This window comes from Uloborus diversus, chromosome 9 (genome assembly GCF_026930045.1).
Source record: "Uloborus diversus isolate 005 chromosome 9, Udiv.v.3.1, whole genome shotgun sequence".
In the NCBI taxonomy this organism is placed as follows: Eukaryota; Metazoa; Arthropoda; class Arachnida; order Araneae; family Uloboridae; genus Uloborus; species Uloborus diversus.
In genome coordinates, this window is record NC_072739.1 from 32947764 (window position 1) to 32966779 (window position 19016).

The following is a 19016-nucleotide window of genomic DNA, read 5'->3' on the forward strand; positions in this document are numbered from 1 at the left end:
CAGGTTTAAATAAAAAAAAAACAAATGGTGTAAAATTTTTCATTTTTGAGTTATATACACCAGGAGTTCAGTGAGTTCTTCACTTTCAATGACACTTTTAAATTCGCCCAGTTCACTGCCGAAACCTGAATAGCAACTTTTCTGACCAAAAGTTTGACAAAATTACGAATCAAATCATCTATAACTTGAAGCACTTACTAAACAAATACTCAATTGTCCAATGATAAAGTCTTTATTAGGTTGTTATAGGAAATTGATTGTTAAATACCTCAACAATCAATGATTACATAAGAGAATTTTCATAATTGTTAAGTGCAAGCTTCTGAAAGCGCTACTTCCATTTTGATGCAAAAAATTTGTCCTTCACTTATCAGTCATCTTGCTTTTGGATCTTTTCCTCATACTATCACGTATAATTTTCGACTGAGATAAGTAAATTGCCTCAAAACAATGTTGAAGAACAAAAGATAAGCACGTGTTTCAATAAGTATCGAGAGTCATCTTACGGTTATCACTTTGTAATGGCATGTTTAGTTCGATTATTTTAATAAAATAAAACTTAGTTTTTTTTAGTTTTACACTTTGGGAGAAGTAAGAAGTTTATTTTACTTCCTTTTACAAATAAGGAAGTATTGTATTCGCGAAACAATTTTCACTCAAAATTTGGCTTTAATTTCCATTTTGCTCACCCCCGAATTAATGTTGAGTTTTTTTTTTTTTTTTCAACCCGACCACACGCGGATAAGTGCCTAAGAACATATTAACACCCGAAATATTCATTTTGACATTCCCCGAGTTAATCACAACGACTTTTCTCATGACGTCCGTATGTACGTATGTATGTATGTGCGGATATGCGTATGTATGTCGCATAACTCATGAACGGTATGTCCTAGAAAGTTGAAATTTGGTACGTAGACTTCTAGTGGGGTCTAGTTGTGCACCTCCCCTTTTGGTTGCATTCGGGTGCTTCTAAAGGGGTCTTTTGCCCCTTTTTGGGAGGAAATCATTGTTAATTTCGATGTATACCCAAGTGGTGTTATAATTTGGCGGACACTTGGCGATATATCGCCAGTCTTTTTGTCGCCAAGCTTTTTCGCCAAGTTGGCGACAAATTTGGCGATGTTTTTTTTCTTTTTTTAAAAATCTGGTTTCAATTTGGCCACTGGTGGTGATATTTAGAAAGTAAACTATTGAATCACATTAAAATTGTTAATAATGGGAAAATGCCATTAAAATTGGAGTAAAAGGAAGTCATGTGATGCACATATCAGCTCGTTTCTTCTGGATTCAGGGAAAATTGCCATAGGAAAATAGACAATTTGCTTTGTGAAATTAGCCAAATATAGCCAACGTGCAGAAAACCCGCTCTCCCTCTGATACATTAGAAATCTTACATTGAAACTATACTAAAATACTTTTAAGATATTTTCTCTGTTTTTATGCTCACAAGATTTATTGATTCAAGATTTGTATGTTTTCATGTTTTTCTAAGAATACAGCTTGAATAACTGCTTTAAAAATTTTTAAAATCATCTAATCAAAATTTTGTTTCTTATGTCTTAGTATTTTCATTTCATGCATAATGCATATTAACCGAAATGCAGATTGGTTTGGCTAATGCTTTTGAATTTTTTTTTCTAGCCAAGTGTGATCAAAAGTTGCCAAAATAGATACTATGTACTTGCCAAAATGGCGACCTTGGGTTCCACGTCTGTCGTTTAGTAAGCTTGCTAGATAGGGCGTTAACCTTTCTCCATATAAAAACTGGACAAAGAGTAAAAGCCAATCAAAATCACCAGTTGAATCCCGTTTAGGACTAAGACTGTTGTAGCAAAAATTCCGTTATAACGAAGACTCCTGGCAGGCACGCCTTAAGTACTAAAATAAAAAAAAATCACTTTTATTATAAAGCATACAATAGCAACAGTAGTGGATTTACAGTTTCGGGGGACCCTCGCTGTACATTATTGGGACCCTCTTAGTCCTATCACATAACTATATAAAACATTCCTCATGAACATTTTGTAACCCGTTCGGGGCCCCTGTGGCCGGCCCCCTCGCAGTTTCGACATGATAAATCCACCACCGATCGTTGAGGTTTTAATCAATTGCGGAAATGGTCGGAGAAGTTCGGTGAACTCGAAATGTGTTAGATCAAGAGCTAAGCAAGTTCAAGTTTTGTGCTTTTAAATTTTCTACTATCTTTAATCTAATGAGTGTAAACTATGCCAAAACAAAGAAATTCTTTGCATGTACAGGGTTCATCTGAAAAAATGAGCCAAACTTTATGGTGTGATAGAACGCAACTATACGATCAATATTCGTCATAAAATACAGTGAAGCACCGTTTATACGTTTTTGAAGGGACTGTATAAAAAAAAAGCGTACAAATGAAAAACGTATAATAGGTATAGGTTAATGTGTATTAGACTTCGTAGGGACCAATTTAAAAAAAAACGTATAATTGATAAAAACGTATAAGAGAGAAACGTATAAACGGTGCTTCACTGTATATACAATATGGACACATATTATAATCTATTGCATACATTCTGCTCATGTTCCATACAGAAGTATCGGGAATGCAGCTTTAAGAGCAAGAACTTGGGGAGAGGGGGGGTATTCCCTCTCTTTGTCACTGCTTGATCGCGTTGGAAATTGAAAACTCACTAGTTGTTCTTGTTGTTTCTAATTCCCTCACGGTTGACATGTGACTCACTCTAAGTCCATGAAAAGCTGCAGGGGTAACACGAACAGCTCCACTTTGCATGAGGCACCATCAAGGCTACTGAACTAGAATAGAAGTGGAATAATGATTGTGTATTCTTTCGACCGCATCACTGTAAAGGCAAAAAAAAAAAAAAGTGAACGTTTGCATTTCGCCTTGTTAAAAATATTATATAACTAGCAGTACCAGCAAAGCGATGCCCGTGCTTAACATTAGGAAGTTCGTTAAATAAAACAAATTGATGTCCCCCCCCCACCCCCGATGGGAACTGATCATTTTTCTTTTACTAAAAGGCGTACACGATTTTTCAAAAAAAAAAAAAAATTATTCAAGTTTCTTCGGAATTTAAAACTATTCGTCAAAACATTGAATTAGATTTACAGTTGCTTAAAACTGTTTAGCGAGTGAAGCGTTTTTTTCTACAATTTAAAATGTTTCGCCAAAAAAACAAAAGAGACATCAAATAGTATCTTTGAAAAGTAAAATAATTCCGCAACTCTATTGTTTATTGCCGAACTCGCCCAGAAACCACACTACCGTAATCCAGTGGTTAGCGTGCGAGGCAAACTTCTATTAATTAGCTATCCCATTCGTCTAACGAAGAAAAAAAAAAAAAAGAAATCCCGTGGGACATTCGAAAATCGTTGTCAGAAAAAAAGAAGAAAAAGTCGTATATTTCATTCGGCTAAAAACAAATCAAAAGTTTCTTTGGAATTCAAAACAATTCGCCAAAACATTGGATTACATTTACGGTTGCTTTCAAACAATAATCCTAGACTGGATTGCTCAGCACCTAACGCGCTAAGCAACCACGTTACCGGAACCCAGACCTTTTACGAGTGGAGCGGATGCTTTTTCTTTGGCAATAATAAATGTTTTGCCAAACAAACAAAAAAAAAAAAAAAAAAAATCACATTAACAGTAGCTTTCAAATGTAAATAATACCTCAAATCTATTGTTTATCACCAAACTCGCCAAGCGACCGTGCTACAGTAACCCATCCAATTAGCGAGCGAAGTGAACTCCGGTCAATAAGCGATCCAATCTTTCTAAGGAAAACGTTTAAACGAAAATTCCCCGGCAGAAATTACAAGGCAATTAAAAAACACGGTACATCTAGGACAAAAAAGAAATCCCTCACCCCGTATGAAAAATAATTTTAGCTTTAAAAAAGCAACCGTTTGAGAAAATTGAAAAAAACCTCCCCCCCCCCTTCTGATATCAAATAATCATATTCTTTAACTAAAATGTACAAACACCCTTTGAAAACCTAAAGACAATCCTTTGCAATTTAAAATATTTTGCAAAAAAAAAAAAACACAAAAAATACATCAAATTACATCATTTATAACAGCTTTCAAATGTAAAATAGTTCCGCAACTCCATATCTCATCGCCAAATTTGCCAAGCGAGTTTCAAATTAAAAAGAAAATCAATTAACACCCGCACAAATGAATTTATCCTAAAGTAATAACAGTAAAACACTTACATAAGAAATAATGACAATTTTCCACAACACGTTAAAAAAAAGTAATTGTAAATTGTCCTGAAAATGGACCAAGTCTTATAGATTTTTCTAAAAAGAAAAGCCTTGAAAATATGCTCAATTAGAATCGCTTACATCTTCTGTTCTAATTAATTGTGAGAAATGGAGCAAACGTCATATTGTTCGAAAAGGAAAACCCTTTCCAACAAATGTAATTTTAGGGGGTGAGGGGATTTTTTATCCCCTAATTAAGCAAAAATTTAGCTTAGTTAGTTAATTATAAAAAAACTAACTCGAAATTTAGAATTTCGGCTTCAGGGTGCACAGCCCCGGGGTACGTTCGAATTTTGTGCAGAGTTTTAGGACTGTAGGTGCAATGGGGTCTTCTAGCCATCGGGTGCAAAGAAACACCGTTTGCTTTATATATTTACATAAATAAATTATGTCCGGAAATACTTTGTAAATTTGAAATGTTTCATACTTTTATATTGACTTTGTACAAACAAACTTCGCTCTAAAACTGCCGTAATAAGCACAAAAGTCATATCCATACTTTTTATCAAAATTGATTTACGGTCACCAGGTGGTTCGTTGTCACACATTTCACCTAAATACAATGTTTTATGGTCATCTGTCAATGGGAAATAGTTTTTGAAAAATTATTAAGAAGTTGCATCTGAATTAAATACGCAATACTTTAAACGGGAATTTCTCATTTCGAACTGAGCTGCAGATACGACTTTTATACGATGAGAATAGCTTTGTATGAATTTTGGTCAAGTTGACTAGGTTTGATTTCAGAAGTGCTCTTTAGTAGGGGAAACTAGGGAAGTGTTTGACCCATTGGGAGGCTTTACCCATGGGGATTTTTTCCTTGAAAATGATATTTAGAGAAAATTTCAGTCATATTACTGGTCATACAGTAGTATTTTGCAAGGCAAAGCCAGAATTATCAGCGTTTTCCAAGAAATTCAGTGTTAAATGATTATGCACGTTCAAAGTAAAATTTGAAGATTTTGGAATTTGTTAAGGTAGGCGAATATCCTAAATAGTCTTTTCTTCAATATTCAATGCACCTTTCTAAAACTTTATACGATTATGAAACATGACATAAATAACACATTTTGACTGCTTATTTGTTTAAAAAAAAAATTTCTCGATTTTTTTTTTAATAAAAAAGCCATATTTTTCACAAAAAACTACAATTTCCTTAATACTTCCTGTGTATTCACTTTTTTCATAATTTTAAAAATTTTTTGTGTCTATCTCTTCGTTGGATACCAAAGAGTGATATGACCCTCCAATTTGGAAATAATTAACTAAAAATAGGTTTTATGGATAAATGTTTGAAAATTTCCCCCGAAAAATGTGATTTTTGCCCTCCTCCCCCCAAGTTTAATTGATCATTATTTCAAAACCACATATTGCATATATATTAACTTTTCGAGGTTTATATCACAGTAATATGTTCAATTACCATATTTGCGAAATTTCAAATCTTTAGAGTTAATACGTTTTTCGCTACAGCTGTTGGCGAAAATAAAAACTTGAAAACGAGGTTACGAGAAATTCAAGAAAGAAAAAGTAAATTTCAGTTATAAGCAGTGCATTTGAGTTTAGTAAATTTCTTTTGGTTTTCTTGATAACTCACCGATTTAAAAAAAAAAAAAAAAAACTGTGGATTTAGAAAGAAGAGCACTGGGGCTCTCTAAATTTCTCAAAATCTCAAAACTGATTTTTTTTTTCGAAAATTTGAGTGTTCGCCTACTTTTAACCAGGCACGCCTTGAACTTGGCATGCTGTGACGGATGATATGTACCATACCTCGTTGCTATGCTGCAGTTCCCAGGATGGAACAGCTGTTCCGGCACATTAATTATTCCAAGTAATATTTATTTCTGCCCTATTTGAAAGTCATTTCTCTCGAAAACAGACTGATTTTACTCTGTTCAAATGTGAATTCTTCCTAAAACAGATTGCTTTTAATATTTTTAAACCATGTAAAAAATAGTGTCATTTAAAAATGTGTAAGCAAAAACTAGTGCACAGGGAAAGAAGCTGCGTTATATTTTGCTACTTTTCAAATTTGACATTACTTTTTATTTTAATATTCTTTAGTAGGCAAAAAATAATGCATGATTTTTTAATGTATCAATGGTAAAAGTGATGTGTATCAGTGAAGTCAATTCTTTTTCCCCCTCGCTTATAGTTTCATGAACAAGGCATAAGGAAAACGACGGTACCATTTTATACTCCCCCCACCCCCCTCATTATTTTTTTTCCGATAAGAAAAAAATATAACACTACAACAATGACTATAGAGGAGGAAAAGCTAAGTAATGTGATCGTGGCCTTGCACTGACCTTTAAGATTCTAATCACGCAGTTTTTCACTAAACTACTAAATTTAATGTGATTGATATTAGACTGATTAATGCAGAAAGGTTCCTCGCCCCTGCTTTAGTACTTCTTGGAATCATTTTCTAATCTTTTGGAACCTACTCTTAGTATCGAGATTTTTTGTGCACTGTTTGTTAGTGGTTACTCCTTTGGAAGCAGACAAAATGCCAAAATACTTGCCAAACTTATTTTTTAAAAGCAATGTAATCATTTATTTTTGAACATAGTCTATTTAAAAAAAAAGGGGGGGGGCAAGTTTTTTCCTACCTATTATATAAAATCATGTTTAAAAGAATCTAAATTGGTTCGTCCGTCAAAGTAATCCCTACTCTTTAAACCAGTTTATTTGTTTAGTTACTTTATTTAATCCCTCTTTTTTCATCGTGTGGGTCGTCGTATTTCTGACTTCAACTCATGATACTCGATTCTAGCAGCGAAGACCTTGTTATTTGAGAACAGCCGTTGGCAATGGGTCAAGTGCTGCTACGATCCACGTTCTTCCTGCGATATCAGATACATGAAGCGTTCAAGGTCAGAACCATTTTTTCCTCTTTTACCGTACGGTAAATCATATCACAATGGATCTATTAAACGTTATCTCAATCTGTTAATCAGTGGTCATCGCATATCTTCATCTTCTGCATTTTTGCGCAAGGAAACAGGAAAAGCAGTTTGTTGAATATTAGCACATTTCAAGAAAATTATTGGTGTGGCAACAAAAGAAGATGAACTTGTTGGTGAAGAGTTCTGCTGATTGTTCGAGAAGTGAAACAGGAAGCATTCCAAGACAAATAAAAAGGCTTTTAACTCATAGTCCAAGGATGACTTATATTGGAATTATTTTTGTCTTAAAGAAGTGAGTATAGATAAAGAAATTTTGAGAAGATTTAACAGCCTAAATGTTGCGACAGCAGGGGAAACTTCGTACAAAATTGCAATGCTTGCACTAACACCGCACTTGTCTTTAGTGTGGTGTTGCTTGCATATGTTTTCCGTTTTAATGATATAATTTCGAAAGGATTTCAATTTAATGAGTTGTTTCAGCCGTTTTCGGGAGCTTACTACTGCACTAAAAATTATTACTGGAAACTACAGTCTGTCAGCGAATCATGTAGGGGAATGTTCGGCAAAGTGAAATAGGAGGGCAAAGTGAAATGGTAGAATAATTACTCTGCTTTTAGCGCCACTTACCTAGTAATATTTTGTATTTATGTAGTAACACGTAGTCTACAGGGCCTGATTACCGCACAGGCCTACTAGGCCAGGAGCCTGGGGCCCCCTCTTCCTAAGGGGCCCCAAATTACTCAAAAAAGTATATATAACAATACAACTATACGAAAGATACACATTTTAAAAATAAGAGTTAAAAAATAATGATTTGTTAATTGGAAAAAAAAAACCTTTCTGACTTGAGAATTTTTATTCATTCTGCCAATAGCAAATTTACCATGTCACAATTAATAGAGGCCCCGAAAGAAATTCATAATTTCACATGTTAAATGATTTACATTGTTCTGTGATAGACAACGAGGCTCCCAAACCTGTAAATCAACCACTGCATTTCGCTATCCAGCCTCCAGGGGACCTCCAAATTATTGTGGGCCTAGGGTCTATTCCAGTCAAGAAAACAAATTACCTCTGAAAATCAAAGAATACGATAATACAAACAATTTTCAGAAATTCATACTCATATTGTATTATTGAAAGTTAAAAAATTTTTGTTATTATTAAATGACTAGAAAATCGCTCATCAAGGTATGACGGGAGAAAATTGCTTCTGTATTTGATCGCAGCCATTGCCTGTTTGGTGATATTTTGATACTTCAAAATTGTAACCCTAACTCTAGTGAATCAACCCTAAAACTCGAGTAGGTATCATTCATTGTTGACAATTCTTTCGTTTCTTCATTCCCCTGAAACGAGTCTTACCAGTAAAACAATTAAGTTACCGGATCGAGTTCAGCCTTGTCATAATAAGGCCTGCATGTTATCCATTTCCGAAACGTGTTATCAAATTGCCATGACGTGGCGCGAGTTTCATTGTTGAAACTCGCGGGTTACTCGATCATTGGCTATTATATATATGTGAGTATGAAGTTGTTGTTATAAAAATTTAAAACATTAATTGAGACCTACTAAATTTCGCTGCAGTATTTATTTTAATATTAAAGTTATTTTTGTGTTAAATGCTTTGTACATTTAGTCAATTGTTTGCGGGGCAAAGTGGATGGAGCGAATGAAATAGTTCATTTCATTTACTTATTAAATTCGTCATCAAATCACTTACGGATTCATTAATTATTTCATTTTCATTCCTCCATTTAATAGTTCCCTTATTATTTTTTATTAATTCACTCACTTATTTTCTTATTCATTGTTTTATTCATTAATTAATTTTTCTCGCATGTATTAACTTATTTAGTTATTCGTTTATTGTTTCATTTTCTTTTCATTTAGTCATTCTTTCTTTTATTTACGCATTTATTTGATCAGAAATATCTTTAACAGTCGAATAAAAAATTTCATCTAGAAAAATATTTTATTGTTCCCATGAAAAGAAGTGAAAAATTTTCACCTTTTTTGGAGGTACAAACTTAATGCCAAAAATAAAAAATAATGTTTCAATGAAAGTTGTATTACAAAATCTACTCTTTCTTTATGTGCGGTATTTTAGAACAGATTTCCAATTCGTTCATTTCCAAAAAATCAAGTTATCTTAACTGTTTCACTTTGCCCCACATCCCCCTACTTATTTTGTTTAACGTTTTCTAGTGCAAACCAAGCTTATAGGAATAGCCTTCAGATTAAAAATAATTAAAAAAATAATATATATGGAACAAATGTCATATTCCCCACCCTTGGCGACATTTTCCTGTTGGCGCCAAGAAAGCGTCGCCAAGAAAACGATGTATGACGACATATGTCATACATCGTTTTTAGCGATGCTTTTTTAGCGCCAACAGGAAAAATTCAGATAAAAAAACATGATCAAAGCACTTCAGAACACAATATATATAAAAATAACATAAAACCACAACAAAAAACATCGCGAATATAAGCTACAAAAATACCAGGAACTAGGAAGTTTTTATACACAAAGAAAAGTTATTAGAAAGTATTTAAAATGTTTAAATTAACAAATTACTATAACAGCTCACCAATGAAATATGTAACAATAGAAACAAAAGCTATTTTCCAACATGCATTTCATCGAACAAAAACTTCTCATGTTCTGCTAAAAAAGAGCAAAGTGATTCAAACTGCGATGTTTAAAGCGGAAAACATCCCCAAAATCAATAACTATTTCAGCCAAGGAAACGCTTAGTTACTCAAATTTCGATGTATGAAAAATAGAAATATCTCAACAGAACAACGCAAACATAAACAGTATAAAAATATCATACATTAATTTGCTATCCAGACATGCTTTCAAAATACCTATTATATTTTACATAAAATAACACCTTCATATTTTTATAAAATGCTAGAGTCAACTTATTTTCAGAAATTCAGTACCTAAAGGAGGCACGTTTATAGAATATGTCTAAAGAATTCGTGGCATCGATAAAAATTAACTTTTAGAATAAAATAACCGTACTATTTTTGTAAAATTAATTTACATACAGTAAAAATAAAGTTAAAAACTACAAGAAACCCTCAAGATTTTGTAAAAATAAAGAATTTAGGAAGTGAGAGTTTTTTTTTTTTGAATTCTAGAAAAAAGAGCTTACCTTTTTACGGTATAAATCCTAACACTCAATCTGAAACAAAACAACAATGACAATGGCACCTAACAGATACACACCAAGTTGGAGTTTACTTTTAATTAACGTTCAAGTTTGAAGAAACTGGTATTTTTTAATATTTATTCATCGAAACACAACTACTGAATTTAAACTAACACAAAATAAGCTTTCCTGTAAGGTATATTGCACGAAGAAACAAGAATCTCTCCTGCGTGAAATTGATAACAAGTGAACAAGTTTGAACAGATCTAAGATTGCCTTCGGATTGCCAAACACAGGTTAGTTTCGCTAGGGATGCCATGCTTAAAAAATTATCGTCTCATTGGCAAGGCAAATATTTCAATTTTGTGCAAAAAATCGGGTGTCCCCAAATGGGGGGGGGGGTATATCACATCTGTACCTTTTATTCTTTTATAAAGAATTTTGCCCCCTTCAAAAACTTAAAACTTCATTTCTACATTTCTTTCGGAAATTTTATTCAGCAGTTTTCTGAAGTCTGGATGATTCTTAGATTTCCCAACTGTAGGCGTATGCACTTTGGGCGAGATAAGAAACATGAGAACGACAAATGGGGGATTTTTTTTTAATTAAAAAAATGACGCTGTAGATTGCAATGCCGCATGACGGAACCAAAGACTTGATTAAAGAGAGAGAGAGAGAAAAGGTTAACTTAGCTGTTGGTGAGGCGAAAGCTTCCTTTAGTTCTTTAGCGAGTATGTAGTACGTGTATTATGCCTGATACAGAAAAAAGAAGAATTTAATCATACTCGTCATTTTAGGGAGGTCAAGAGGGGGAATTGCTTCTCCCCCTCCCAGGCTTTGAGAAATTAATGCACAGTCGCACTTAACTTATCTGGATTAATCGGAGATCTAGGTCGTCCGAGTTAATGAAAGTAAGACTTACACAAAATAGCCTACAAATTGAGCCAAGGTAAGTGCACAAACTACAGAGTAAATATTGTGTTTTGAATTGAAATGAATGAATTATTAAACTACATAAGAGAAAATTATAAATGTACATTACAAAAATTCAAAATACGGCCTACAAAAATGCATTGTTACGCAAACTTGCCTTTTATTTATACAGTATGTATACATTTTAAAGGCTGTTCGGATTAAGTTCAGTCCGGTTTAATAGGATTCGAATTAATGGGGGTTTTCTGTATTTACATAAAATCAATTGGGTGTGATTTATGTTGTTTTTGATATTATTTGCATTCAATATGTATGCTTACTCCCCCCTCATGGGGAAATTTGAATTGACAAGCTTGAATTAAGTCGCTATAATTTTTATTTATTATTTTTTTCTTTTTTTTAACCTTGGTTTTCCATGTCTAAATTCAAATTTTACGTCTTGCTCAGATTAGATAACTAGTGTTTGCCGCAGTATAAATTATTTAGGTCCTTGAATCATTATGCCCAATACAACTTGTAGTTCGTTATCAAGCAAAAATCAAGATAATATTTGAATTTAATACTCGTATTCACTAAATATTTAATTACAGTAAATTCCAAATTATCAGCCAACCTTTGACACTTCTTTAAAAAAAAAAAAATCCTACGGTGATTAACGGAATGACTGTAGATAAATGCACACATTTAAACGTAACGCTATTTTCAGACATTCCTATTTTTTCTTCCCCTCCCTTCCCATGATATCAAGCCTTCGAAGATCGCAGAAACCTTACTAGTTGGAACTTGATTTTTAATCACTGCTACAGGAGTAAACGAGTGACCGGACCCTTCTTGAAAAAAAAAAAAAAAAAAAAAAAAAAAAAAAAAAAATCCCTGCCCTCCAATATGCGCTTTTGGTGTATTGATACTGTGTAAGTTGTTTTTCTGTGTTCACGATGTGCTCGCGTATGTGTGCATAGTTTTACCTAAGTTGCGGATTATCCGTAAATTCGCTTATCCGTGATTACCGTTGCCACCCTTTTCCGCGGATAATCCTGAGCTTACTGCACACATTGAAAATAAAGTTTTGAAGTGAAACTTTTATGCGAAGACTTTGAAGTTCTGATCCACAACCTTTTTTGTGTGACGAAAGTGACTTTTGTTAATAAATTTAACGAATAAATTTTGAGGCTGAAATGAAAGGTTATCCCCAGTTTCGTCGACAGTTAAAAATCCCCCCCCCCCTTTAATATATCAAAGAGTATGATTGAAACTAAAAAAACAGGGGGGGGGAGTTTCGTGTCGGCAAAACTAGGGGGACATCGAAATTGAGCTAACATATTATTCAAGTCAAGTCGTCAGTTTAAAGCAAAATTCACATTGGAAATTAGTTTATTAACTTTTAACAAAATTAACTGCATAGCTAGTAATATGTTTGATAGTTTTGGCAATAATTAACTAACAGATTTCGAGTATTTTTTAGCTTTCTCGTTGTTTATTAAATATTTTCTTCATTAAAACATACAATTTTGCTGTGAATATGCCTAAGTCAAGCGCAGAAAGGACAAGAGCGTGGTGTGAGAGAAAACGTGCGTAGTGAACAGTTCAGAATAAAAAAAAAGAAGAAAAAAGTGTCTTTAGAACACACATTCTTTTTTCTTATTACAAAATGGTGGTGTTGCGATCTAAAACATCAATCTGTAGTATAAATGGCTGAATTTGAAGAAATCCGTCGACATTATATGCAGTGACTTTACTTTTGAGGAGTAGTAGTTTTGATTTCCAGATAATAATGTATTCTAGTTGATTTACATGAGTTGAAATTCATAAATTTTTGTGTTAAGATACGTTTTACTGGATCATTATTTCTTCCTCTTTAACTACATTCGCTTTTATTCACTTTAACATTGATAAGTTTAAGAGATTAATAATTTTACGTCGTGCAAATGGTGATTATACGCATGTTCCAAAGTGGACACCTGCAGAAAAAATATATAAACTGATGCAGTTAAGTAATTTTCGATGCTTCACTGAAAGTAAGGGTTATTATTTTTTTAACTCCACATATTGCTATGCTGTCATTATTTATTTCTTTATTTAGAATAATAAGGGAAGTCATGACATCATTGGATCGAAGCATATTTACTGAAATTTTTTCTCGTAATTTCTATATAATTATTCTTATTTTTATTTATTTAACATTGAATTACTTTTTTTTGTGGTAAAAAAGCTCGCCGACAGTTTTTTACTTTTCTTTTTCTTTTCTTTTCATTTTTTTTTTTTTTTTTTTGCATTTTACAGTTAATTTTAACACATGAGGCAACTTTGGAACACTCTGCTTCAAAGGTGGCCGACAAGCTGCAATTTTGAAATTGTGTAACAAAAAAAAAAAACTTATATTCATCTTCAAAAGTAATTACACTTAATATGTGATATCAACAAGTGAAATCAAAATTTTAAAAAAAATCTACAAATATACATAGCCAGAAAACTATGAAAAATCAGCAAAGCTTTTCTATGGGTCTTCTTCTTCTTCTTTAAAAGCACAACAGATCGTCACAACACTTCCTCCGATCATGTCCTGCGTTTCATAAACATGTTTGAATGGTTGACAACGTTGCTACAACCGTTTCAAAACATTAATGCAACGTTCAAAACGTTATGTGTGCTATCTGGGGTCGTAGTGGTTCGAAAAGGAATTAAAGCAGTAGATAAGATACATCAACGATCTTTAGGGGCATTTAAGCCTGCTAAGTCAAATGTGAGTGCACAGGGTGGTAAACAAGGACGGATCCAGAAATTTTTCAAGGGAGGGGCGATTGATTTTTATTACTTACTTTTGAATATTGTATACTGATTTAAAAATATTGTTTACAAAGGTTTTGGACTAATTCCGAAACAGTTCCGAGATAAGGTCCCAACCCCATACTTCCCCAACATCAATGAAACTCGTCTAAATTTGCGATTTTAAACTTCATTTTCCAAAAATTTCCGGTGGAGAGTCAGTCCCTCAAGGGAGGGGCGATCGCCCCCATCGTCCCTCCGTTGTACAACTTAAGTACCAGAACATAAACTGGTTCCTTGCTGTCACAGGGCGTCAGGGCATGTAGTGTATCAAACGATTTTTTGAGCATTTCCATCGATATCAGAGTATCGAATTCAAGGATTATCTTACTTATTTCTTATTTGCATTTCAGACATGTAAGGCCTTTCTGCCCGACATGATGACAGACAACAATGGACACATCGTCTCCATCGCCAGCATGGCCGGTTTGGCGGGAGTCGTGAAACTCACCGATTACTGTGCCAGTAAATTTGCCGCCGTTGGGTTCGAAGAATCTTTAAGACTGGAACTGTACTCTGAAGGCTATGATGGCATACATTCAACAGTTGTGTGCCCGTACTTCATTAACACGGGTATGTTCGACGGAGCGAAACCAGGGTAAGTTGATAATCGATAGTTTGATAACGGTACTTATTTTTTTAATTTTGCGGAAATAGTCGACGAATATGTCTCCAAATGCGCGATAGACTCCCTAATAGAATCTCTAAATTTGTGAATTTTCTAACGATGATATTTCGCAAAATTTTGTAATCGAAATTTTCATTTGGCAATGGATTCAGTTTTGACGAAAATCGGAGAATGATACACAAGTAGCAAAATAACTGCTACATATTCATCGCAGAACATTTTTTTATTAGACGCATAAAATAACGCCAAAAATCATATCGCACAGCAAAAGAGCAGAAAACTTCTTGGTTAATAATTAAAATCTTGATTTGTATACACTTTGTAAACAATTTTTTTTCAATTTGACATTTTATTAGTTTTCAAATGTTAATCTTTTAGTTCTGCCTTGAACTAAACTTTCTACCAGAAAACTTCATCTCCAAGTAATTGGGATAAACTTCCAAAAGATTCTTTTACAAGCCTTGAAAGAAATAATATTTCGTTTTCATGAAAATACAAAGATAAATTTAGACTGCAGAACAACGCAGTTTGTTCAATACTTCTGACAAAAAGCCCTTTAACACATTGACTGCTAGGGACGAGATAACTCGTCCTCCAGAATTATGCTGTATGCGCTAGGGACGAGATAACTCGTCCTCCAGCCAACACGTTGCTATACTTTTTCAGCGGATTCTATTGGCTTTCCTGGCTGTTCTGCCGCGCATAGACGAACATTTAGACAAGGTTCAAAAGGAGAAACAAGATGGCCACTACTGCGTTTGCAGTGAAAACATTTTCTGATGCAAGCAGGAATGCGCGCGATCAAACGAGATAGCGCGCGAGCTTTTTATGCTGTAGTCTGTGAGTAAATAAAAACGTAAAATGAGCAAACATAAGTATATGTCGCTCGAAGATGCAGTGAAATATGTTACTTTATCGGATGATGAACTAGTTGACGATGATGACATTGACAGGGATCGCGTTATCATGCAAAACATGTGCGACCAAACTTACCTTATGGATTGTCCCTTGCTTTGAAAAATATCACAGTGTGGAAAATTTCTAGAAAAAAATATATAGAATTTGTTTTGTATGCTGTATTATTCATGAAAAAGTCCAATAAAACTGTTTTCCTTCAAATTGTTTCAAATAATTAGTTTAGCGCAGGGAGTCCATATATAGGCTGTCGACGACGTCGGTCAATGTGTTAACCAGTCAAATTTCACGTTTAACGTATTTGGGTAGCGATTTCAACAGCTGCCGTTACTTCATTGGATAATCTATTTTTCGTTTCAAGAATTAAAAAATTTCGCGGTCGAAGAAATGTCGAATAAGTAAGGCAACATGAAAAGGCTCATATATGAAGCATTTTTTTTCTGTTGACTTATATATCGTCGCCTCAAAGCGAAGTAGTGTGCTTAACTGTTATTCCTAGGATTAGGTCTTACTGATTCTCTGCAGCGACGAAGTATAAAATGTGCTATATGTTACAAATCCGCAGTAATACAAATGATCGCGTGCTTAATTTACTGTACAGAATTCAAGTGTGTAGACGAGTCATTCACCTGTGATTGACTGTAATGGTGACTGAAGTTTTGACTTTTTCAGTATCACAACAAATAACCATCAACAAACTACAAATTTGATGATGAATCGACCGAAAATGTAGATTTACATCAGGTGTACACGGATATACGCGCTGTTTTATTTTTATCGGCAAATAAAAATTATAGTGTAGCTCTAACAACGTGATGTTTGACCTTGGACGAGCTCATTTATGTTTAGATTGAAAATAAAAATTCTTAGATTGGCACAATGCCAATAACTGTTATCGCGAAACAAATTGGCTTTCCTCATCCTAATTTGATCAAATGGTGACCCAGGACGTTCAAGATTCAGAGGCTCGGAAGTCAACCTATCAAGACCCGACTATACGTACATAGTCATGCTTTGCTCGTAGCAATATTTGTTTGAACGGACAGAACTCAACAGTCCTCGATGGATTAGAACACAATTTTGTTCAAAAAATAATCATATCCTTACTTTGCTTTTAGAGTACTGAGTTTATAAGTTTTAACTATTTCATATCACTTTTATTTTTTAGCCTTTTTACGATGATGACGCCTGAATATGTAGCAGATGAAATTGTTTCTGCAGTTTTAGTCAACCAAGAAGTTCTACTACTGCCTAAAACTTTTAATTTATTGATCGCCTTAAAAGCGTAAGTACCTTTTAAAATTTTTGAATAACATAAATGTTCATACTATGTTAGTTAGTTTATTGAAAGTTCTAAAATAATTTTTGTTTGAAGTGTCAATATTAGTTATGAAAAGGTTACCATTATTTCGCTAGAGGAATCAATAAGCTTTTTTTAGAAATTGTTTCTTAACCATTTTATTGTTTTTAGTTCAGGTAAACATTTTTTTGAAAAATGTATCTATTACTAATTAAAAACTTTATAATGACAAGTCAGCAACTACTCTCGCAGTCATTAACATTTCCAATTATAAATTCATTCCAGTCGTTCTAAAATACGCTTTATTCCAATTCCCCAAATATGAGTTTAAAACTAATTACAAAATAACCAACCTTTTCCTAGTGGAAATTATAACAATGCAAATTCTGTCCGAGCGCCAGTAACAGCAGAAGACTCAAACACACATACACAAACAGCAAGATGCTTTTCCAGAGTAGGTAAACGTGTTTCTACCTCTGACGCAGCATGACCTATCTCAAAGTTGAAATCTACTGTTGGAGAAATTTTATTAGAATTATGAACCCTTTTGCATACTAATAAAAGTACTTGCACTTACGACAACTTAAAAATAGCTTTAACCTCTTAAAATACAATGACGTATTTGAGATGTCATTTATTCTATGTGCCATTGCAGACTGATGTGTCCGAGATGTCATTCTAGTACCGTTGCAGATTGACGTCTCTGAGATGTCATTCATTTTATGTTCCATTACAAACTTTTTGACGTCTCCGAGATGTCATTCATTTCATGTGTCATTACAAACTCTTTGACGTCTTCGAGATGTCATTCATTTCATGTGTCATTACAAACTCTTTGACGTCTCCGAGATGTCATTCATTTCATGTGCCATTACAAACTCATTGACGTCTCCGGGACGTCATTGTATGTTAAGGGTTAAATATTCCTTATCCATTAGATCTACCCCTTCTTGGACTACCAGAAACATTTCAAATTTATTTTATGATATCGTAGACCTAAAATACCATCTTCACCAGAAAACGTACTGCAAATGCCTTGTGATCTTGTGAACATTATTTACGTATGTAAATCCCTTTTCCTTTACTGCAATTGTTTTTAACAGCTTTTGTGACTTTGTATGTGTTCAATTCATGGTATAGTACAACATCAAAAATCCGAATGTCAAAGAGCCGAGCATTAAAAATCCGAACGTACTTCTATGAAGTTTGGATAATTTTCCCTTTATATTTAGTAAACAATAAGAGTTAATCTTTGTTTAAAAATTTAACTACATATTGTAGCGATATTGTATAACCTCTTTATTGCATTAAATGGCTTACTACTTTCTTAAAGGGTATTTTCTTGGTCGTTTTCGAAAATCCGAACAATTTGAAAATCCGAACTGCCTGCCTATGATCCTAATTTGTTCGGATTTCTGACAATATACTACTTCAGGTGTTTACATCTATTTTTGATTCAATTCAAATCGGTTAGTGCGCAAATTAGTAGGGTAAAAGATAAAAACACTTAGTTAATTATTTACGTTAGAAAACTATTGTTAATAACATGTTACCGTTACACTTACGATTTGTTCATTTAGTAAACTATTACTCAAAAAATACAATACAGTAAAACTCCTCTACTGCCGGAAACTAAGGGGACAAACAATTTTGTCCGCAACAGAGAGGTGTCCACAGGACAGGGGTAAAATAATGTTATTTGCATTGAAATCGGGGAATCAAAAATTGTCCACATAAGAGGGGTGTCCGTCAGGAGGAGTTTTACTCTATTTGCCTTGAAAAAAGTACAATTGGAGATTTTCGTTGTAAAAATTATATTATGAATAGTGGAATTAACTTGAAAAACGCATAATTGATGTTACTACATTATTTACGGGAAAATATGTTCATTACAAATGCCAGTCATCATAAAAAGCGTACAACTAACTCATTATTTGATGATTAATATACTTCATGCCCAGAATAAATCAGTTCTTTTACAGTAAAAAAAAATAGTTAGGAGGATTTTTTTTTTCTAGTTTTGAAGAAAAGTATTTAGAATGTCATCGTCGTTACAAAATAATAATTATTATT

General features: G+C 33.6%; 1 protein-coding gene across 3 annotated transcripts in view; it reads left to right on the plus strand.

Annotated features, from left to right (window-relative positions):
* LOC129229939 (short-chain dehydrogenase/reductase family 16C member 6-like) overlaps nucleotides 1-19016 on the plus strand; it is a 104035-nt gene that overhangs the window by 25046 nt on the left and 59973 nt on the right. For all 3 annotated transcript variants that reach the window (XR_008581128.1, XM_054864320.1, XM_054864321.1), the window contains exons 2-3: nucleotides 14454-14698; nucleotides 16812-16928. Coding sequence is in view for 2 of the 3 variants with exons in the window: in XM_054864320.1 (XP_054720295.1) it covers nucleotides 14454-14698; nucleotides 16812-16928 (362 nt within the window). In the remaining variant the exon portion in view is untranslated. The remainder of the gene's footprint in view (nucleotides 1-14453; nucleotides 14699-16811; nucleotides 16929-19016) is intronic.